This window comes from Vicia villosa, linkage group LG2, assembly GCF_029867415.1.
Source record: "Vicia villosa cultivar HV-30 ecotype Madison, WI linkage group LG2, Vvil1.0, whole genome shotgun sequence".
Lineage (NCBI taxonomy): Eukaryota > Viridiplantae > Streptophyta > Magnoliopsida > Fabales > Fabaceae > Vicia > Vicia villosa.
In genome coordinates, this window is record NC_081181.1 from 114,348,363 (window position 1) to 114,373,322 (window position 24,960).

Consider the following 24,960-nt stretch of genomic DNA (forward strand, 5'->3'; position numbering starts at 1 on the left):
AGATTTTAAGACAACCTGGAGTATCTTTGATTTGATGTGATATTTATTCGCTGTCCGCACGTGCACATGATCTGTTGTAGTTTTAAAAGATATCGAGTTCACAAGAACTAATAATCAATCTACCGTTATCTATTGATGCTTTGTAAATCTAAGGCTAAAGTCTTTTAATAGGAGAGAGTTAAAACTAAAAATTAAAACTAAATCGATTTTTAGAAAATATCAAACAATGGAGACCGGTATGTAATTTCCCGTGTACCTTTGGGACTCAACAAATCCTTGGCTTTTGTTTTGATAAAATAATTTTTGGAAGGAAATATCAATTTAAAAACAATACTCACTCTCACAGGCTTTTTAAGTAAATGTTTTGCTGTCGCTCACTCATTTACCATTTCAGAACAATTCTTGAAAACTAATAAATCCTAATTAATCACTTAAGCGCTTTTGCTGATTTTAAAAAATTAAATCCAATTTTTACTATCTGGTACGAGTTCACACTGTCGTGCTATTGACCTGTGCCTAAGTGTTTCCGCTCTCACGCAAAACTTTCTAATCTTTAAAACTAAAAATTGGAACCAGAAAAATATATTAATGTAAAGACTAACGTCAATTAAATTTATCGAGTCTCGTTGGAACGACGGTCCCCACATACCGATTTTACACGTGTAGCCATACATAATCGATATAAAACTCATATTATTATTATTATTATTATTATTATTATTATAGGGGTTAAATATACAATACCACTTATAATGTAAGCGATATTCGTTTTACACCCATGTAAAAGAATTTTATATTTTATTTTATTTAACCCATGTCATATGTTGTTTCTCAATTAATTTTATAAAGTAAAGAATAAAATGTCATCATCTAAAACTATTGCTTTCATCTCCCCATAAATTCAAAAATGTTGGGGGAAAATTACCCAGATGGGAAGCACCCTAAGTATGTCTTCTTTCACGTTAAAGGTTGGTGACCATTCAAATAGGAGCACAGGTTTCTTATAAATTGAGTATGGGCCTCCCTTAAGCACATCTTCCCCATCTTTTCTTGGTCTGAATCGAATCAGGAAGTATCCTTCGTCATGGTAGTATAAATCCGGTAAGGTAACAAAGTTCCACGTGTTCATCATGAATCTCTTAACTGCATTCATAGTTAGCCCTTCTCCAATTTCATATATGATGAGAGCATCTTTCCAGAATTCCATTTCACATTTGACATCCTGTTCCTCAATTACGACCTCAATCTCGCTGTTAACTATTTTCGACGACGTGTATTTCAGTCCCATCCCATTAGCTGACATCCTATTCCCTTTTATCACATCCACCCACAGTTGCGGTTGTGCACTCCCTGCAACTGTCTTATCTTTTTCCTCTTCAATGACGTGGTCTTCTTCAACTTTCTCTTCTATAATTGGTTCTAGTATCCTCTGAACCACTTGCATTCCCCTTCTCATTGGAACTTGGCAAGAAAAGTCTAACTCTCGCTGCTGGTGTCTTCACCGCCTTCTTTTTTGGCCTGCCTCGACCCATAGCCAACCCTAATAGCGCCTAATCGTCGCTTCCAGGGTTAATTTCCTACTGAATTGATCCATAGTCTTAAGACTATGAGTTTAAATCTCCTCAATAGTATCAACCCTAGAGTATCAATCTACAACGCTGCTTGCCGGAGAATGCTGAACGAAAATCGCTAGTTATCCAATTGATTTAGTTTTATTATGTAATAAAATCAACAACCTTTTTACCAAAGAATATTTCCATAGTGTAATAATAATAATTATTATAATTATAATGATTATTATTATTATAATTATTGTTATTATTATTATAATAATAATAACAATAATAATTATTATTATAATTATTAGCATTATTATTGTTATTATTATTATTATAACTATAAAATAATAATTATTATAATTATAATAATAATAATAATAATAATAATAATAATAATCCAATAATAAGAATAATAATAATCCAATAATAATAATACTAATTATTATTATTATCATAATTATAGTTATAATAATAATAATTATTATTATTATAATAATTGTAATCGTAGTTATAATAATTATAATAATTGTAATTATAATAATAATAATTATTATTACTATAATTATTATTATAATTATCATAATAATATTAATAATTATTATGATTATTGTTACTATAATTATAATTATTATTATAATTATTAATATTATAATAATAATAATAATTATTATTATTATCGGATTATTATTATTATTATTATTATAATTATTAGTTTTATTATTATTATTATTATTATTATTATTATTATTATTGGATTAACGATAAAATAGAACATTAAAATGCAGAGGAAACTATGACATGAAGATGAAACTAAATTCATTTACAAAAAACTTAACTACATATGGAGCTGGGCACTGGCGGTTCTATGGCCCAGCCAGCCCGGGCATGCGCCCAGGCTCAACCCCTATGTTCGTTGTACTCTTCCCAATTTAATGACCAATTATTAGATAAAATAAGGGGCAAAATTAATAAAAAATAGAGTGTGGAAATTAAAACAGATGATTAACCAATGGTCCAGACCCAACTCAATTAATTATTTATGAATCAAAACAGAAATTAAAAAAAAATCCCTTAAAATTAAACAATAATTATAACAGAGGTTCTTGCTAACGAGTGTCCTCAGGGCACTCGTTAAGATACTCAATAAAGATTTTTTTTTTTTTTTTATAAAAAAGTCAATATTTTAATTTCTAATACATTTTTAATAGATTAAATACACACATCTTTAAAAAAAACTTACCATTTTAATTACTTAAAGAGTGCTCTTGGAGCACCTGTTAACATTTCCCTAATATACAACACTTGTCTTATATATTCCTACGTCAGTATTATTTTTTATTATTAGTCATGACTATCATAAAAATAAACATATATGATAATTCTATAACATGAATGTATTGCTTCGGTAAAACATATATAAAAAAAAGCCCAAAAAATATTTAATGCATATACTTAAATCAAAATAAATAAAAGCAAAAACAAGTCCCTATTAGTTTATTAGAATTAATTTATTTAGTCTTTTGTCTATTTTACTTAATTTATTCTAGTGTTATAAAATATTTTAAAAAACACAAAATGTTTTCTTCTATTATTAGTAGATTATTTATTTTATTAAAAAAATGGAAAACATATAATTTTATTTGATTAGGTTTTTATTATTCAATAAATTTTTTATTTAATTTTGTTTTGTTACTGTTTGTTTCTTTTTTTGATTACTTAATTTCTAATAGTTTTATATCCCCTATGTAAATTAATTGATAGAACAGTCTACTAACGATATGAAGTTTGTAAGCTCCTCCTAATTTAAACAGTCTAATAAGATAAGGTTTGTAAGCTCTCCTCAAGTTCTTTCTTAGTTAAGTTTTATTAAATTTAAGACAATTAAATTCATTCATAAATTAAATAACTCCGAATCTTCTGAGAGTTCAGGTTCACATGCATTCCAACTGCATTAGTCTCTCCTTAAGTAATCTATTAGTCTACAAAGTCATTGAGTTGACTTTGATATTACCGGTGTCGACAACATCCGTTGAAAGAGTTTTTTCAGCAATGAGGATTATCAAGTCTAATTTGCTCAACAAGATCAACAATTTGTGGTTCAATGACTTGATGATATGTTACACCGAGCGGGAGATATTCAAGTCAATTAAAGATGTTGATATTATCCGAACATTCACCGCAAAGAGGTCTTAGAGAGGGCACTTACCTCCTAATTTTATTTAGCACAATATTCGCATGTTCAATTAATTTTATTTAGCACAATATTGCCCAGACTATCTAAAATTCCTGGCTCCGCCACTGGAGCTGGGTGACCTAGTGTTATTAATCAATAATTTTTAATTATTATATTTAAATTTTTAATAGACAATTTTGTTAAAAAAAATTGTTATCATGTATTTGACGCAGACATGCGACGATGATTAAACAAAGCAAACTCAACTACAATAAACTGATCTTTTATATTGTAAAATTGAATATAATTTGTTTGATCTTGATCAATTATTTAAATTTATCGTGTCGTTTTCATAAATAATATAAACTAAAAGAGTTCTTTTTTATCTAAATAAAAATGATTTAATTTATATAAAATTCTGATTTTTGGTTCTATATGTTACGCTTCTTGTTTATAACTAATTCCTTGCGAAGATTGTTTCACTCATTTTCAATAATTAATACAGTATAAGAGTTATTTGTTGTGTTTGTGGGTCAAGGGAAAGTGGATCTGCTAACAAAAGAATAAAATCTAGGCATTCAAAAGTGAGCAGAAGATGATAAAAAGGATGTTTAAAACCACAAAGTCTTAGATTTTGAAGGATTACTATTTCTTCACGGATCAAATGATTCTTATGCTTTGTTTTTGGTTGTAAGTGAACAAATATGATAAAAAAGGATAAGTTAAATTAATTTAAAAATTTTAGGAAATGAGCGGACTCACATGCTGTTTTAAGATTGAGTCTAGTGGGAAGATGTTTGGGTCTCAAGGGTATGCTCCTCTTGAGGTCCTGAGTTTGAAGGAGCTTAGGACAAACTTTCGGAGGCTACGTGGAACAGTAATGCTCTCGGGTGGATTAGTCAGTACGAAAGGAAGGAGACCACTCTATAAACAAAATTGAAAGAAAAATAAAAAAAATGAAAGTTTTGGCATATAATGAAAATTGAGAATAAATAAAGGAAAGTTTATGGTACTCTCCATCCTTTGATCACTAATTGATTGTTGATCAATTAAATTAATTTGATTTTATAATTTTCATAAATAATTAAAAAAAAAACATAATCAGTAATTGACTGTTATTATAACTTAACTGTACTTTAATTTATCTAGTTTCCGTAAAGGATTGTATCCATGAATGTAATGCAAATATTATTCTTTAAATATATTCTAGATTCATAGAAGGTGGATAGATGTTCAACACTTTGATGTGGATAAACTGTTTATGTTGTAATGGGTTGTAGTACTTCTTATAATCCTATTAATATAATTTTGCTAACAAAAGATTTAGTCTTTTTAACATGTACGCATTATTAAAAATCAAACTCATACCTTTTTTTATTATAAATAAACAATGAGCATTAAGACATCAAAGTGAAATTTTAACATTTCAATTATGTTGACACTCTTAAAGACATTCATCATTACTAGGAAAATTGAACTCATAGATAGACAGAAAAAATCTGTATCTAAAATACTTATATTTTGTATCCAACAAGTTTGAAGACATACTCTTGTCCCTTCTTAAAATATTAAATACTTACATTAAATATATTTCGTCTTTAAAATTTTGTCTATGTAATAAATAGATCGTTTTTATGACCGATTTTTCAAATATAAAATTAAATTGACTTTGAATAGCTTGAATATTTTTTCTTAATTTTTGTTTAATTACTCTTTCCCATAATTTTAGGGTATGACTCATATTTTTAACTCTCCATTAATTTGCACAATTTTATATATCTCATTTGCTCTTATAGATTGAAACTAAAGTGTTTCTTCTCTATTCATCCGACATGTGTTTTAACCTTATAATTTTATTAAAAAAATTTGTAAACCACTTAATACCTATATCTCTAAGAATTTTTCATAATTTAGTAGGTATTTTATTTGGTCCAATCACCTTTCTGTTACTCCTTATTTTCGACGCTTCCTTTACCTCTTGTTTTTTAATTCGACAGTAGTAATTATAGTTCCAGTCTAATGTCAAGTATGCTAGAGTCCAATGTCATATCCTTCATTAAGTAAATAAAGAAACACGTCTTCCACCTATAATTTATATCTTATTCCTAAACCAATAATTTTCCTTCTACATCTTTAACACATTTCACTTGATCCAAATCTCTAGTTTTTTTTCTCTTCTCTTAACAAGCCTATATATAGATTTGTCTCCCTCCTTGATTCTTAGAGATTGGTAAAATCTGTCAAAAGTTGAGATTTTTGCTTCATTGACTGCCTTTCTGATCTCATTCTTAACTTTCTTGTACTTTTTCCAAGTTTCGGCCTTTTACACTTAGACCAACCATTCTTTAAAATAATCATTTTTTTACTTTAACTTTACTCTAAACACTTTCATTCCACCACCGTGATTCTTTACCCCTAAGTCCAAAACCTCCTGATTCACCCAACGTCTCTTTAGTAACTTTTCCAATCTTTTGGGTCATCTTATTCCACATATCTTTTGCAATTTCTTGTAGTAGTCCAAACCCTTCCTCCTAGATATTGGGTTAAAAATTTCTTTGTTTTTTACCCTTCAAATGTCACCACTTAATCCTTAGCTCTCCCATGTGACTTTTTTTAATCTTTGCTCTCCTTTTAATTCTTACATGCATAAGCAAAACTTTATCTGGGATAGTTAAACTCTCTCTCGGAATAAATTTACAATTCAAACAAATCTTCCTACCTGACTTACAAATAAGAAAGAAATATATATATATATATATATATATATATATATATATATATATATATATATATATATATATATATATATATATATATATATATATATATATATATATATGAGAACGTGCCACCCCACATTTATATGAGATAAGATGTTCATCTCTTTTCCTAAACCATGTATTTGCTATTGTTAGGTCCAAAATCGATGAAAACTCTAAGATGAATTTATCCTCTACATTCACCCCTAGACCAAATCACCCTTCCACGCTCTCAAAATCTCTTGCTACGCTACATACATATTCATTAAGACCCTCGATCTCTTAAAAAACTTCTCTCTTTACAATATATCAAAAAATAAACCTTTTAAATTCTGTCAAAGTTTTACCTGAAGATAAGAGAATAACCCTTTTCTTAATTGTTTATCTAATATATAAAGATTAAAAAGTATTAGCTACCATAATTTATAAGTCATTAAAGATAGGAGAATAGTAATAGAGAAAAATATGGAAAAATATTGATAAAATAGAGAAATATAGACCAACCTATTTAGGATATATATATATATATATATATATATATATATATAGAGAGAGATATATATATATATATATATATATATATAGAGAGAGAGAGAGAGAGAGAGAGAGAGAGAGAGAGAGAGAGAGAGAGAGAGAGAGAGAGAGAGAGAGAGAGAGAGAGAGGAGGGATATTCTTACTTCAAGAGTAAGTTATCAAGACTTACTCCTCATCATGACCATTGATTCTTTTCAATCTAATGGTTAAAATTAATAAATAATTAAATATGGAGAGAGAAAAATAATACTCATTAATTTTAACCATTAGATTAAGAAGAATCAATAGTCATGATGAGGAGTAAGTCTTGATTACTTACTATTGGAGTAAGAATATCCCTCCTCATATGAATAAATAGGCCGATCTATAAGCTTTCATAGATTTTATTTTAATAATCTAAATTTGATCTATTTAATTAAATAGACTTTTAAAAAAGCATAAGTTTTTTTTTTTTTAAAATAGATTAAGTTATAGGCTCTTGTAAGTCATTCAGATCTATTCTCATCCCATACCAGACTCTTAGCTCTCATGTCGTAGATTCATGTCCAATGCAAGTTGCATAATTTATCTTGGTTATTTTTTACCATGTTCAATTTTAGATTTTATATCAGCAATGATATTTGTACACCATTCTTTCACTACTAGAAAATTCACTTTAAGTGACCGATAGCCATCAAAATCTGATATTCATGAGCCAATTTTAAGAGGTCACTAAAATAAATCAGCCACCGATTTAGAGACCAAAATTTTGTGACCAAAATTTCGGTCATTATAGTGACCAAATTAGCCACCAAAGTTTGATATTCATGAGTCAATTTTAAGAGGTCACTAAATCGGTTACGAAAAAATATTTTTATATACAATTTAATTTATATATAAAAATTAGAGACCGAAATTTCGATCACTAATATTTTTTATTTTCTTTTTCTATTTTTAATCCATATTATTATATTACTATTTCCTTTTTATTTTTTTAAGTTTTTAATTCTCTTTCAATTTTTAAACTTTACTAAAATTTTCATATTAGTTATTATTTTAACATATAATATATTTATATAAAACTATATATGTTTAAATATAAAATCTAACAATAGATGTGACGTGGTGTAGTGACATGTTCTTATTAAAATACGCATAGGTCACAAGTTTGATTCTTAAGTATCAAAACTTTTAATTTTACTTTATGAAAAAGAACACTAAAATTGGTCATTAAATTCGTCGCAAAAGCTTACCGACTAACACTTTTTCAACCGAAAAATAGTCACTGTTCACTGTGAGGGAAAATGTGTATTTTCATGATGTCAAAACATTGTGAACTTGACCAAATGCATGTGGAAACAAAGGAATCAAGTGGATGCATTAAGGAAAGGCAATTTTGGCAAAATGTTGTCAACAGGTCGACACACCAGTACTACAGGTCGACCTATTGGTGGACTTGAGAAAAATTCCATGTTGAGGCAGAATGCGCCGACGCATTGCCTGCTCAGGTCGACGTATGGCATTTTGAGGAAATCTCGGGTATGCGCACGCCGACCCTACAGGTCGACGCATGGAATTTTGGGGAAACCTGGGGTATGCGCACGCCGACCCTTCAGGTCGACGCATGTGTCATGTTTGATCCAAAAACTAGTGTAGAACTACATAAGGTTGACCTACACAGATGGACAGGTCGACCTATCGCTAAAATTACTGGTTTTTCTGCTGAGTTTAAGTGGATAATGCAAAGGGTGTGGTATATATATTCTTTGATCATTCTCAAGCAAAATTAACAAGAAACGTGAAAGATATACTCAAGCTTCTTCTCATCTTCAACCTTTCGCTAATTGACCGAAAATCACACATAATAATTTTTTTCGATCGGAGTAAGGAACATGCGTTGATAAGGTTCGACGGTAGACAATTGTCTTGTTCGAGTGAAGATTGTTGAGGGTGTTTCTTGTATAAAACCTTAGGGTTTTTCCTTCTACATCAAGGGTTTGATTTGAAGGTTTTTGACGATCGCTTCGCTTTGGGTTCAATTCAGCCGAGCATAAGGAATTGAGGGATTGTAGACTCGCTCATCAAATTTGCTATAACCGGAGGATTGAAAAAGGAAGGATCGGGGTCTTGATCGGTGAAGATCATTGACATTGACTTGGTTCTACTTGAATCAAGGGGAGGAAAGAATTGTATTCAATTTTACTGCATGTGTGTAGTTGGTGATTGGTAAATTCTTTCCTTGTTAAACATTTTGCAATCAAATAAAACTTTCCTAATTTCATTTGAAATTAGGGGCAGACGTACTCCTGCGAGGACGATAGAGGAACTGCCTTAACAAATCTCGTGTTCTTTATCGCCTTTAGTTTTATCTTTTCAATATTTGTTTTCGGTAAAAATTCAGAGTTGAGCAAAAATTGAAGCTTGGTGAAAATTGCTCACCAAGTGTTTGATAAAAGTACACATTCAATTTTTGTTCAATTTGAGTTAAACAGTTCATTGCGAGTAAGACTCTTTTAAGTGTGTATGCTAGCCAATTGATAATTCCGTTAAAGCGAGTAATTAAAATTCATCGTTTTCATCCGTTTCGGTTATTTCACATATCTGGTCCCCGATAACTTGATCGTTCAAGACGATAACTTTGATTCCGGGTTATCACGTTTCAAAAGCTAAATTTTTCTTAAGTCGGAAAAAGGTCGTTTATTCACCCCCCTCTAGACCATCCCTATCGTCTAACATTCACAAATACGGTAAACATTGCCATGGTCGTGAACAATATTTTTTAATAGTAAATCAAAGTTGATTAATATAATATAAAAAGTTGGTTAATAAACTCTCAGATATTAAAAGTAATTTTTAGTAATAAAACAAATTTGATTAATAAAATATAAAAAGTTGGTTAACGAATTGAGGGAGTTGGATAATAAACGCCATTATATTAAAAATAATTTTTAATAATAAAATAAAGTTGATTAATAAAATATAAAATATTGGTTAATCACACAATTATATATATATATATATATATATATATATATATATATATATATATATATTAAAATATTATATTATTATAATATTTTACTATTCATCGTATTGGTAAACAGTAAAATATGGTGTGAAAAATATTTAGATAGACACAAACATAACACGTAATTTAAATAAAAATAAAATTGTGTCTCTTCTCTGTTATCACAACCACCTCATAATTTAAATTAAAAACGAAACAAAATTAAATTTTAAATATATATAAATTTTCTCTCTTTGTTATTTCTAAAAATATAGATGTATATAGTGTATGAAATAGTGTAGGAATATTATTTTCATTTTATATTAAACACTAGAATATTTTTATACAATACATTGAATTATTCTTTTTTTAAAAAGAAAATAATTTCTATCATGTTACATCTCCAATTCTCCGAGATGGCTTCCTCCGCCAGAGACGGAGGAGGAATATTCTGCCGGCAGCCAGAAACAAACAAAACAAAACATGGTCATCATCATGATGGGCTCCACTTTCTTTCTCTCTTTCTCTCCAATTCCAATTTCCATCATCCATGTGATAGAACTCACCTTCCCCTGTGTAGTCCAAATTCGAATATTCCACGCTGTCATCCATTCCACCTCAATCCCATACACCCTCCTCACCTCACATCATCCACCGTCCAATTTCCATAACAAACTCATCTCTCTTCCATCACACAGATCCAACGGTGAGATCATGCAGCAGCACGATACACCATGTTATACCATAGCTTTTCAATGAAAAAAACATACTAGTACTATAATATTATTCACGATGTTACCTCAGATTCGTCGCCGATATTTCCTCTAACATGTTCCTTAAACAATATAGGACCTGTTGTTTTCTACGAGGTGAGCTGAATATGCATTAATCAAATGATGTTTGTATAATATTATTTTAATAATAATCTTTAACATTGACATAAATTAATTATTAGAAAAATTTGCGTGACAATTATTTGAATCACTGTAACACAATTATATAAACCTCATTCATCACTGTATTTGACGCTTTTGTATTTGTTGCTTCTTACTCCATTGAGCCATTTTTCTATATTATTTATATTTCACAACTCCAATCTTATGTTTTCTTTTAATCAATAATGTTCTGTTCTTCTGACTCGTTTGGTTTGTAATCCAATTCCAATAGGTTATGATTACTCATCAGAGTCAGGTTTTTGTCTTGTGAAACTATAGATTCTTCCATTTTTAATACAAAAATCATATTGACACTTGAATTGAAGATTTTCTTTTATTGGCTACAAAAGAAGGAAGAGGGTATATGATGGAGAGTGGTGAGAGAGGAGGAGAAGGTTATGATGGAGTGATGATGACGATGACACGAGACCCGAAGCCGAGGCTGAGGTGGACAGCTGATCTTCACGACCGGTTTGTCGATGCTGTCACAAAGCTTGGTGGTCCTGATAGTAAGTTCATTTAATCTCTATGGAGTTTTTTGTTTGATACATATTGATATTTATTTGAAAATTTTGTTTGTTTGTTATGTTATTGTGTTTAGAGGCAACTCCAAAGGCTGTTCTAAGGTTAATGGGCTTAAAAGGATTGACATTATATCATTTGAAGAGCCATTTACAGGTAACAATTTGTATTCTTTTTTAGATATTGATGATAGATTTAAGTTATGTTAAAAATAGATTAAGAAGTGAAAAGACAGTGTGAGTCATTTTATGAATTTTTATTTAGAGGCATAAAATGAGATTTTGTGTTAACTTGCAGAAGTATAGACTTGGACAAAATGGTCGGAAACAATATGAAGAACAATACAAAGAGAATAACAGTGAGTAGTCAGTTACAAATAAGTCAATTCATGTTTGGAATTTACTTAGTTAAAATTATATAGTAACTTAAATACTTGTGAGACAATATTGAAGCAACTTCTTGAAAGTGTTTTTGACATGCTCATAATAAGTTATTCTTAGCTTACTTTAAGTTATCCAAGATAACTTATAAAAGCAGCTTTTAGTTTATAGTTTATGTGAAAACAACTATTTTTTAATAATGTTACTTTTTATGTGTTTCAACTTTTTAGGGTGTTCCTATGTAAATTTCAGTAACCATTCTTCACAGACTAATGCCAGTTATGGAGGTGATAACGAAGAGGGGTATGTTGGAATTTAACCAATTATGTCTTTTTATGTTTAATTTTTATTTTTTATACGCTCTAAAACACCGACATTTCTAAAAATAGGCGTGTTAGTGTTAGTGTCGGTTCAAACACGGATATTGACATTTGTATTTATGTTTAATAAATTATATTTTAAAATTATTATCGATGTTACATGTCAATGTCGATGTCGTGTCTAATGTTCGTTTGTTGTGCTTCATAGTTTATATGTACGAGTATGACTATAATTTTCATGAGTTAAATTACCATCTAAAACTTCTTGCATATGAAATTAGCATTTTAACTCTTATGTTAATTCAACTTCCTAACTAGTTTACCTAATAATTAATAGGGAAATCCCAATAGCTGAGGCACTTAAGCAACAAATTGAAGTTCAAAAGGGATTAGAAGAGCAATTTGAGGTATTCTAATTTCTATCACTTTTCTAACCAAGTTATATATTATTTGTTCAATTCCAAATAATTCCTTGTCAATAGGTAAACAAGAAATTGCAAATGAGAATAGAGGCACAAGAGAAGTATTTTCAGGCAGTGTTAGAGAAAGCACAAACAAGTCTTTCACAAGTTGGACAAAGCAATCTTGAATTCAACTCAGCTTTATCAAATTTCATGGAAAATATGAACAAAGATAGTAAAGAAAACATAATAGACATGAATGAGTTTTATAATAAGAATCATACTTCAGTTTTCAATTATCAAGAAGTACTAGGAACAGAAGAAAATAAAGAACTAAAGCCTCAAGTTGTAGGGGATTCAATTCAGCTAGACTTAAACATCAAAGGTGGCAATGAACTTTTATGTGTAGATGGAGCTGAAATGGAATCCAAGATGGTTTCATATAGGGTATTCCAATTTTGAATTATCATATGCTTAACCATTAATTTTGAATATTCTACTTCCCCTCCATATATTCCATAATTCTCACCCTTTGTCTTGTTGGATAAAGTTGTATATTAGGATTAACATAAATCATAAAATGTTCATGATTTCTCTCATATAGTTCTAGTCTAAGTTTCTATCTTAGACAAGCTATATGCATATTTGATTTTTATAAATTTTAATTTTCTATCTTTGTGTACACCATATAAATCATAATTGATTTTTATATTTCCCAAGCACAAGCTATATGTATGTTTGATTTTCATTTTAGAGAAAAAAAGTTTTAAAAGTGTAAAATTAAAAAAAAAAATTGGAATAAAATAAACTTTGATAAATTCTAAAATAGAGATTACAACTGATTCCAAAGGAATCCAAGAAACTCCAAACACCTAAGCCTTCTACTCTATCTACTTTATCTCATTTTATATCTTCTAAATGATATATATTGTTTCGGCCACACCAACTTTCAGCAATTGTCTCTTCCACTCTTTCTTCTCGGTATCTTGAGTAAGCCAACCTTTCTCTATAGACCAACTTATAGGGTCTCTTTGATAACTGATCTAAATTAAATCAAAATAGTTTTCTAAATCTTCTTAGTCTTTGCGCAGTTAAAGAAGAGATGATCCAAATTTTCAGACTGATTACACATGATACAAATTCCATCAGTTTTAACCCTAAACCTCAACAATCTGTCCGTTGGCAGTTTATCTTGCAGAGTCATTCAAAGAATAAATTTAGTTCTTGGTCTAGCATAATTTGGGTGTAGCATTTTATGCCACTCCATATTAACTTTATCACCTCATATCTCCTTGTACATGGCAGTTGTGCTATACTTACCATTTTGGATTGCTTCCTCCCAATACTCTATCTTCTCTACAGTTCCCCTGCATTTTAGAATATTTTTTACAATCCAAGAGTAGTTTTTTGCACCCTGCCATCTCATTATGTCTTCCCCTTTGATGTAGGACTCATTCAGCCATTTGACCCACAACTTATCAGATTTAGCCTATAGATTCCATAGCAACTTGTTAATGGTCGCTATATTCCATTCTATAATAGATTTGACATTCAACGCACCTGCTTTCTTAGAATAAAAAACTCTGTTCCAAGCCACATGAGCTTTTCTCCTCACTTCCTTTGTCCCACTCCATAAGAAGTTTGTACAAATAGTTTCAATTTTCTTAATCACTTTCTTGGGCATTGGAAAGATATGCGTCCAATAAGCAATTATAGAGAAAAATACATGTTTAATCAATTGGAATCTCCTTGCATAACTCAATAATTTTGCAGTTCAATGTCTAATTCTATTCACAATTTGATCAATTAGAGGCTCACATGGATACACAACCAGATTTATACTAGATAAAGGGACACCTAGGTATTTGAAAGGAACTTGCCTATAGAGAAATATGTAGTGTCTTTTATCTTCTGTTGGATTTGCTCAAGCACACCCCCAAAATAAACTTTACATTTTGCTATATTTGTCTTTAGCCTAGTAGCTTCTGAGAATTGATTGAGTTCATTCATCAAGAGTTGAATTGATATCTCAAGCAAAAAGGACCAGGTCATCAGAAAAACAAATATTTGTTATTGAAGGTTCAATGAAACACAAGAAATGTGGGGTTTAATTGTGTTCCTTGATTCATAGCTTTTTCGTGAACCCAAATACAAAAAACACAAATTTAACAATGATAAAGAACACAAGTATTTATCCTAGTTCACCGTTAACTATTCTACCTCCAGTCCACCCACCAAGGTATATTTTTCTTATCACAAGGACTTAATCCACTAATAAAAAAATTTGATTACAACTACAAAGACTACCCGTCAATGCCTTCTCAAGTATCGTGACTAACCTTAATCCCTCAAGGAAATCAACTTAAAGACTACCCGTCAATGACTTCTCGAGTATTCTGACTAAACATGTAGTCACTCAAGCAATTTAACCAATTGGTTAAAGTTACAAGGTTTGTGTTTATGAAATGCTTCTTAAAAAGCCGATACACACAATTACAATGCAACAGTATTTACAAAGAATGAAAGCTATAGAGCTTTCAAGATAGTAGTGGCTTTCTTCTCTGTGTAGATGCTTAACTTTTTGTTCTCAGTGTTTTGCTCTTGATTTTTCTTTGAATATGTACATTGTAGTTATTTTTCTATTCAATATTCCAGTATATTTTTTCATTGCTTACAGATCTCCTTTATATAGATGAAGAATATATCCGTTGGATGGCGAAGTTGGAAATTCACAAATCATAGCTACAAAAAGACGTTTGATGCACAGAAGTAGAGTGGCGCTAGCAGCAGTGAGAGGAAGGATTGGACGTATTGAAAAAGTTGGTACTAACACATTTTCCTTTTTTACAGAGTAGCATAAATGATGTTTATTTTGTATTATAATATTATTTCCACACTATCTTCCTTCAGTGAAAAAATCTTGAGTCAAAGGCTTATGAATAAAGTTGTTGAAGCTTGATCAGAGTTTAGGGTCATTTTCTCTCTCTTTCGTTAACTTCTTGAGTTAAAGGCTTCTAATAAAAAAAATTGAAGCTTGATCAAAAAGTCTTCAATGCTTTAAGAACGTTGAGACTTCAAAGTCTTGAATCAGAGATATTTTGGATAAGATATTTTCATGATTTAACTTGATGTTTCTAGATGCAGATTCGCATGTAAACACATCTTGTATTCAATCATTGGTTCAAAGTGCATTTAGTGTCCAGAGTTCAGAGTTGCTCGTTCAAGTCCAAAACTTTCACTAGTCTAGAGTCCACAACTTGCTCGCCAAGAGTCCATAACTAATTATCAGATCCTGGGCACTTAATAAACCGTTATATAACCAAAAAAAAATTCTCCTTACATTTTATACTTTTTTATCAAAACTCAAGGATTAGTTGCAGAGCCAAACTTGTTCGAACAATCTCCCCCATTTTATGATGACAAATCCATGTATTTTGTATGAACAATTTTTTACTTTGGTAAACGCATAATAGTTTAAAACAATAGAGTTAGGTTTGTAAGCTCCCCATGAGTTAAACTTTAATAAAATTTTCAACTTCATCAAAGTGAGGTTAATTTTTAAGCTCCCTTTGAGAATATTATCAAAATTTTCATGACTTCTTCATATTAAGGTTTGCAAGCTGCCCCTGAGAGTAAGACTTAGAAGATGTTGATATTCCAGAAAATTTTAATCATATTTAAAAAGTGCATTGTTAAACATAGATCTGTTATGATCAGATTTATCAGAGTTATCACAAATATTTCTTAAGCGCAAAACATAAATAGATATTGCAATCATATTTATTTGCTTGAAAATAACCAAGATATATCATATGTTTGGGTTTCTATTTAGGAAATCAGATATATAAAAATCATTTCTTTTACTCCCCATTTGTCATCAATAAAAAATAATGAGTAATAAGCACAAGATTGAAAACTAAAAGGATAAGAACATGAAATTCCATTGATTAAATCAAAGATTACAAAATGAAATGAAACAAGAACAATCCGAAAATTATATAGAAAACTCAAACATCTTACATATTTCTTCAATTAGACCCACAAATGACCTTTTTCTTCTGACCTTATTAACTATCTCAGCCCTAAAGAAAAGCTCAGAAAGAAATCCTCCATACGAAATAAGAAAAGTCATTTTCCTGCGAGAAATAATGACCATTTCCTTGAGAAAGTTAAATATGGTTAAAGGAATCTTAACATGGACATGGTATTCGAGGAAGTATAGAAGATGCTTGTCCTCATAGGTAAGGATTTTCATCTCCAATTCCCTTTAATGAATCTTTGACATCAAAATTTGATGCCAGACTTTGGTCTTTCGACAAAGAGAAGCCGAACTGTTGATATGGTCTAAGTTGTCATAAATGTTAAAAATGAGAGACTCAGAGAAGGTAGAGTTAAAACGACATTGTTCAATGGTGGAACCCTATTTTCACAATTGATTTCCGCAACAATGAGGATGGGAGTGATAGTGATGGAAAAACCATAGACATATGAGTGGACAACCATATCATCTTGCCCCAAAAAAGAATATACAAAAAACTATTTGAAAGATTAGGGTAGATGGGACCGTTTAGCATGTTGAAATAGTTTCTCCATTTTTGTCTAAGAACATACTTCACTAGACCAAAACCTATATTTTTCAGTTCAGTGAAGTTGACCAATTTCTCATTGATCACAAAAAGAAGTTCTTCATCACCATGGAGAGTTTTTGAAACCATTTTTGAAAAGAGATAAAAGAGATTTTAAACACGAAAGAATGAGACAGATAGATGAATGAAAGAATGAAGAGAGAATGGTTTTTGAAATAGGAAAGAAAATGAAGTGTGAGAGACACTTAAAAACAATGGACGAATGAATTTAAGACAAATTTTTTGAAAACACCCATAATAAATAATATTAATAATGCCAAAATATTGATGAATTAGGAGAGAAAAATTATTTCATCTATTTCCGAGACATAGAGCTCCTAAAAGGTCATTTCAAACGTTTTGATAGTTGCATGCATGATTTCATACTTCAGAATGTCAAAAACTTTTGACTTCCTTTTGATTTTCCTCAGAGTCCAATAGCTAGAGTTTCCCATGAAAATCTGAATTTTTTCCATCTGGATAGAGAACCTTCTAACTTTCAGAAGGCTAACTTTTCCAGAGCAGAATATCCAGATTCTCATTTTACATATTCAAAGGCAGAAGAATTTTTCAATCTGGACATATTTCCATTTTAAGATTTTTCAAAATAAATATGAATATGTCTTCTGCATGGGGTTTTGTAAAGATATCAACCCATTGATGGTTTGTATCTATGAATTTTAAATTAAAAATACTCTTCTGAACATAATCTCTTATAAAATGATTTTTAATTTTAATATGCTTTTCTCTTGAATGCAAAATGGGATTCTTGGATAAAAAAATAATTGAAGTATTATCACACAGGATAGGAATGTTACATTACTTAATTTGATAATCTTCTTGCTGAATCTTCATCCAAAGTATTTGTGTGTTGCATATCGAGGCTTCAATGTATTCAGCTTCTGTTGTTGGTAGAGCTATTGTAGATTGCCTTTTGCTGGACCATAAAATCATATTTTCACCAAGAAACTGAAAGCTTCCACCGGTGCTTGTTTTTTCAAGTCTATCTCTAGCATAGTCAACATCACAATAACCTAATGAATTGTACTCCTTTAATTTTCTATATATCAAGCTAAGATTAGCAGTACCGTTCACATATCTAAAGATTCACTTAACAAATGTTAAGTGAGATTCTCTAGAATCTGATTGGAATCTTGCACATAAGAAAATGTTGAATAAAATTTCAAGTCTAGAAGTAGTCAGATACATAAGAGAAATAATTATACCTCTGAATAATTTATGTTCTACCTGTTTTCCTGCTTCATCTTTCTCAAGAATACATGTTGGATGCATATGAGTCTTCGATGTATTAAATTCCTGATAAGTCAAACTTCTTCAGAAGTTCTCTTGTATACTTTGTTTGATGAATGTAAGTTTGTCGCTACCGCGAAAATTAACAGAGTCGCATCTAACATATTTATCCTGAAAAGGAAGGGAATGCAAGCAAACCACAAAACAACACAACGGTCTCACGACCAGAGAAAAAAGGGTAAGGGAGTCGGTTACGCGAGGGGAAGGTGTTAGCACCCCTCACGCCCATCGTACCCGATGGTATCCACGCCTGTGTCTAAATCTATGGGTGTGTAACAAATCTACGCTAATCTGGACTAAAATGAATGCAGAATGTAGGGAAAAGAAAGGATTATGCTCGCACGGGCCCTACCCCGCTGCCTACGTATCTGTTTTGCAGAATTAGAGCTACCGTAGCTCGGCTAACTAATTTCTGTTTGTTTTATGGTTTTTAGGTGAACAAGTTACATTCACACTCCGCTGCTCGACCTTTGGAGACTTATGCTTGGGAATGGAGCGGAAATAACAAGCTCTTAAGAAAAGAAAATCAAAGAGTGTGGTTTGTGTTTTAAAGAATGCATGAGGAAAGCCTAAGCTAAGGGAGAAAGCTTGCTACCTAATGTTGTCATACAAAGGGTACAAGTCTAAACTAGTCTATCAACCTACGAGGGAGAGGAAAAGGGAAAGCAAACAAGTATATCACACAAACGAGCTCCGCTCGTAAAGCAAACAAACCAACGGTACTGACCGAGTGGTAGAAAAGCGGTCCCGCCATAGCCAAGGGGAGCAACTCAACCCAAGTCAACCAAGCATTAGACCTCGCGAAAATGATCGGGCCATAGACAAGAGGGCGGACCCCTCTCAGCAACCAAGCCGTCACGAATCGTAAAGGAAAACGGTGCGTGAGTATACCGAGCATCAACATCGAGCGACGCAAGCTATAGGAAAGGCGGGGGTCCGGCTACATGAACCCTTTTCCTGACATACTCGATAACAAGATCTTGTGCAGGTTCAGAAGCGAGCAACGCGTAGCGTGCGCATACTGAACAGACTCGATGAGACTAGGCGGGGGTTGATTGCTAACCCTTTCCGCATGCCTTCCATGAGGACTTAACGGAGCGCCATATAGGACTTATTACACCGTGACTCCCTGCCGCAAAGTACAAATATAAACACACCAACAAAAACAGAGCCTCTTTCGAGGGCTTGGCCAGATGCATGTCTAGGTCCTACTTCTCATGTTAAAGGATGATGCGAGAAAGCGGTAAAAGGGACAAGGAGACGATACCGAACGGATAGCAAATCCGCAATGAGCTAGCAAGTGCAAGCAGAGAAGTCCGGAATACTTCACGTAAGCCATCATCAAGCAAAGTCAATCGGAAAGCGTCGTCGTGAAAATAAATTACAAGCGACATGTGGTACGCGTCGAGCATAACCACACAAGCAACCTGCAGGAGGACACAAGCCAGACAATACAAGAATATACATCTCAATGAATGAGAGATCAGACGAATCTATCGGAAATATGTTCGTGTCCCACAAATAAAGTGGAACACGTAGCAAGTCGAATCGCAATTGAAGGATCTCTCGAAATATCTCACACATCTCAACAACCAAATCAATAATAACAAGGAAGCATGCACCGACCATAGAAAATACTAGCAATTAAATTCTAAGTAAATCCTAAACCAAAAATCTAACAAAATTAAATTGTTTTTTTTTTATGGCATTTTCATCTAAAAGTAATAGAACAAAACTATGTACAAAATATTAAAATTCTAACAAGCAAGAGATATTACATATTTTTATTCTTTTTTTATCAAGCAAAAATCTAATCAAACATAATATTTTTCATGGCATTTTCTATCTAAAAACTAACAAAAATAAGAGATCACATGTTTTTGTATTATTCCTTTTTATAAATGCTAAAAAATCTAACAAATGTATTTGATTTTATACAGCATTTTCTATCTAAAAAAAAAATCAAAGTGATTTTTATTACAAGTTTATTCCCTAAGAAAAATATGGAAAAAAAACTAGATCTATACATGAATTTATATGGGCTCAGGGGGTATTAGCCAGAAGATGGTGTGCAGAAAGAAATGGGGCGCTACAGCCCAAAGAATTGGCCCATCAGAGTCTCTTTTTTGTTTCAATTTTCTGTACATCAAAGAAAAAGTAAAAATGGGCTCTTATGGGGGTGCAGCGTTGGAATTTCGCAGGGAGGCCCAAGGATTTTTTGTTAATCCATCCTTAGTCCAGATTATCAATTTTCTAATCAGATTTTTATTCATATTAAAGGTCCATTAAGCTCAATTAATCACAATTAAACACATGCTGATACAAAGAAGAAATTAAATGGGGAATTAGGGTTAGAAGTGGGACCATGGAGTTCTTGAACTCAGAAGCTTCTCCTCTTCACGCGAACACGACGGCGCCGGTGTTCAAGCTCTTCTCTGGTCGGAGCTTCTCCGCCTCGATTCATACTCTCGATTCCATCTCTTTCTCCGTCGTTTATCTCTCAGACTCTCAAGTCTTCGTCTCAATCGAGCACTTCTTCGTTCCGATTCAACTTCTCGCCACCGTAGCTTATGGCGGAGAACACAAACGAATATGCAGCAATGAGAGACGCTTGCCGACCGGAGAGCGTCCGCCGCACCTCCGAAGACCGCGAGATCAACAAGAAAACCGTAAATCTTTCATCGCGCAAAGTTCAGGTACGGTTCTTGATTCAGGATTCTCTTCTCCGTTTCTTTCGTTCTCTGCGTTGATGGTGATATTGCGTTGTTGCAGAAAATGGAGTTGTTGTTGATGCTGAGGCGATGATGATGATGAACGTTGTTGCGTTGATGTTGTTGTACGTGAAATGGTGAATTCGTTAGAATTTTGTGCGATGAAGAAAAACGGATCGAGAGTGAATCTTGAGGATGATGAAGGTTATCGTCTTCTGGTAATTGTATGAAGAACGTAGAGTTGTGGATTGAAGGATTCAGATGTTGTTGAATCTGTGTTCTCAGATTGAAGAAGTGTGGAGAATAGGTGATGAAGTTTGTTGATGAAGAGAGAAGGATCTGGATTCTGTTACAGGTTGTTACTCTTTTCTGTTATGCTTTTGTGTTATCGATTTTCTCTTGTGAATTCTGTTACAGATTCTTTCGTTTTTTCCTTCTTCTTTTCTGAGTTTTTGCGATGATTGGAGGATTGAAGAATGAATCGTGAGATGATGATATTGAAGGTTTATGGAGCTTATCTGTTATGGCTGAAGGTTGGATAAAGATTGATTGAAGAAGCTTGGAGAAGATGAAGATTGAAGAGAGTTTGTTACGGATTCGGTTAGAGTTTGTTACGTTTATCTTTCGTTTTCTGTTATGGCCTCCTCCTCCTTTTTTGAGCTTTTCTTCTGATGTATATGTGAAGTTTCTAAACCGGTTTTCTGATGCTAGACTTTGTTTCGGTTTATTTTCAGAGGCGGCTTGATTTTGAGGCTTTTTCTTGACTGTGTATTATCCAAAGGATATGGATCAAGGTTGAAGTGCTTGATGAAGGGCCTTGAAGATTGTCAATAGGCTAACAATATTTGTATTTTTTCACTATTCAGGACGATGACAAAACTTGTAATGTATGGATGTTGTGAATTCGACTTGAATGACCTTGTAATGAACTTTTGAATATTGAACATAATCACACTTGAATTTTGGATGTATTAGTTTGAATATTGAACAATGAATCTTTTACTTCCATAAGAAATTAAATCAAGATCAATCATGTATCAATTATCTTTGAAGCAACACATAAATTTCATGAATGGTAAAAAATGAATACTTAAACTTGCAACCTTGAACAATGATGTATGCTTTTATTTGTAATTTGGTGGAGAAGAAATTCAAGAATAAGCCTCATACACCTCAAACCAGAATGAGAACTTAACTTCAATGAACCTTGATGAACAAAAGTGCTTTAACAAAATTTGAAAAATAGAATCAATTAGATCATCAAATCAAATCTATACTCGAATTATCGAGACCTTGATTCACTCTCAATTCCTTAACTCCGGCTGAACTTGTACAATTGAAAGTATAATGGCGCCTTGAACAATCTTTGAAGATGAATTTAACTTGAAGCATAAAAGCAATCTCAACATACAATCCAATTAACCTCAGTTGGATCTCATCAAACTCAAATACTCATATGAGAAACTTTTATTATTATTCTTCAATTTTTGAATGACGAAATAAACGTCATTATTAACTTATAGCTCAAATAAAGAGGGCAAATTTTGGGGTGCAACAGCTGCCCCTATTCAAACTTCTTGAACCTGACGAGTGAGAAACGAAAGTTTCGAACCGTTGAGGGGGAAGGAGATTGAATACCAGAATGAACTCGAAAATTTGCGCTCTTGATCAATAGAAGATTCCATCTTGTAACAAGAAGGAATGTACCACCCCGCAGACGAGGAGAAAAAACTTCAATTGATCTGGATAATAAATATGTTCCAATTTGCGATAAGAAGGAACGGGCACCCACAGGCAGGGGAAACACTTCAAATGATCTGGGTATCAAGAGAAGGAACATCTCGACTGATCTGGGTATCAGACGTAGCAGATGTCTCCGAACTTGCATCGGGATAGATGTCTTAAGTCGATCTGGGAATCGAGGGAGATACATCGGTTGATCTGGACATCAACGGGTAATAAGTATCTCTGGTCTGGGAATCATGATCTGGGAATTTGGGCAGACATCTCTTCTGATGCAATTAAATCATCAGGTAGATATTCCTACTAATATGGGAATTAGCGGCTAGCTCCTTCGTAAGACCACGGGGATCCGGAGGCGGTTCCTTCAACTGAACTGAAAATCATGATAGGAACAATATCTCTTCCGAACTGTGTACGCCAGGGAAAGAATGCCTTTAAACTGATCTGGACATGATGCCAGAAAATAAGTAGGACAATCTTCATCTGAAAGACAAAGTCGACCAGGCAGACATCTCCATCTGATCTGATGATATCAGTGGCTTGCTCCTTCGTAAGATCTTGGGAGATCCGGAGGCGGTTCCTTCAACTAATCTGAATCTGAATATTAGGATAGGAACAGATATCTCTTCCGAACTATGTACGCCGGGTAAAGAAAGCGTCTTCAACTGATGGTTAGGCGTCAGGACTGGGCAGACGAATTTCTTCTTCTGAACGAACTAAATCGTCAGGGAGTAGATATTTCCAACTGATCTGATGTATCAGAGGGCTTGCTCCTTCGGAAGATCTTGGGAGATCCTGAGGCGGTTCCTTCAACTGAGCTGGATATCAGGATAGGAACAAATATCTTCCACCGATCTGGGGGCATCGGGAATAGGAATGTCTTTGAACTGATCTGAGCTATGCCAGAAAATAAGTAGAACAATCCTCTTCTGATTCAAAACATCAGGATAAGCGCCTGTAATGACTAGGCGAATATTGCTCTCTGAAGAGCATTTGAATCTGGATAACTTTCCTGCAGAAAGAGACAGATATGATATGATTAATGCATGATGCATGTATGAATGCGTATGGAATAACGCTCCCGAGAAGGAAGGCGCTACACGCTTAGAGAATGCAATGCGAATGATGCATGATTCGAACGTTGCTTAGGGAGACAACGGAAGAGCACTGAATTGCTGAAGCAGTCCTGGAGAGAGTATAGAACTCTGCGGGGAGGACAAGATGAGTGACCAGAAGTCACAAACTACGAGCTGACAAAGATGGATCAGAAATTTGCTGGAGATGATCAAATTTGGACGCGAGCTCTGTTTGGGGAATAAATCCTGCTTGGGGTTACCCGGGCAACTTTATTGGAGAAGCAAATTCTCGACACTCTGGGGATATGGAGATAAGAGCAAGTCATGGAGATAACTCTGAGGGGGAGTGACCAACTTGCTTGTGTAGGATGCATTCCGCTGGGGAAGTCCTTGAAGGAAACAGCTTCTACTGAGGATGCTTGTGAATCTCTACTGAGGAAAGAAACTCAGTGGGGAAGATGGATACTTCTGCACAACGATCTGCTAGGGATATGAGAGATCCGCTGGGGATAAGGAACTTAGCATAAGAACCTTTTGTTAAGACAACTCCACTGGGGAACAAGATAACTCTCTTGGGGAAACAGGTCCATCTGTTGAAGAGAGAAGTGCTCTACTGGGGAGAACGAGGAGTTTCGGGCAAGGAACCACATTAAGAACTTGTCGGGGAATCAGATACCATCCAACCATGACTCAACTGGGAAGAAGACATTCTGCCGGGGAATAAGGCTTCTGGAGCATGGAGAATGCATTGAGATGTGCTTTGTTGAGGATATGAGAATCTTGGAACAAAGAAAATCTCATCTGGACGTACTCAGCTGGGGAATGAGAATCTCTCGTTAGGATGCACTCGGCTGGGGAATGAGAATCTCTCACTTGACTAGATCCGCCAATGTGCTGATATGATGCGCTCAAAGGATGTACCTG

General features: G+C 32.9%; 1 protein-coding gene and 1 long non-coding RNA gene across 2 annotated transcripts; both read left to right on the forward strand.

Moving 5' to 3' along the window:
* Positions 1-11,036: 11,036 nt before the first annotated feature.
* On the forward strand, positions 11,037-13,292 carry LOC131646640 (myb family transcription factor PHL11-like). The gene is made up of 6 exons (XM_058916624.1): positions 11,037-11,456; positions 11,549-11,625; positions 11,767-11,827; positions 12,080-12,152; positions 12,507-12,576; positions 12,652-13,292. The coding sequence occupies exons 1-6, from the start codon at positions 11,312-11,314 to the stop codon at positions 13,030-13,032; spliced, it is 807 nt and encodes a 268-aa protein (XP_058772607.1). The 5' UTR covers positions 11,037-11,311; the 3' UTR covers positions 13,033-13,292.
* Positions 13,293-20,822: 7,530 nt separating this feature from the next.
* LOC131646642 (uncharacterized) lies at positions 20,823-22,177 on the forward strand. Its single transcript, XR_009297551.1, has 3 exons — positions 20,823-21,202; positions 21,279-21,817; positions 21,952-22,177. It is a non-coding gene; the product is annotated as an uncharacterized LOC131646642 (long non-coding RNA).
* The last annotated feature ends 2,783 nt before the right edge of the window (positions 22,178-24,960 follow it).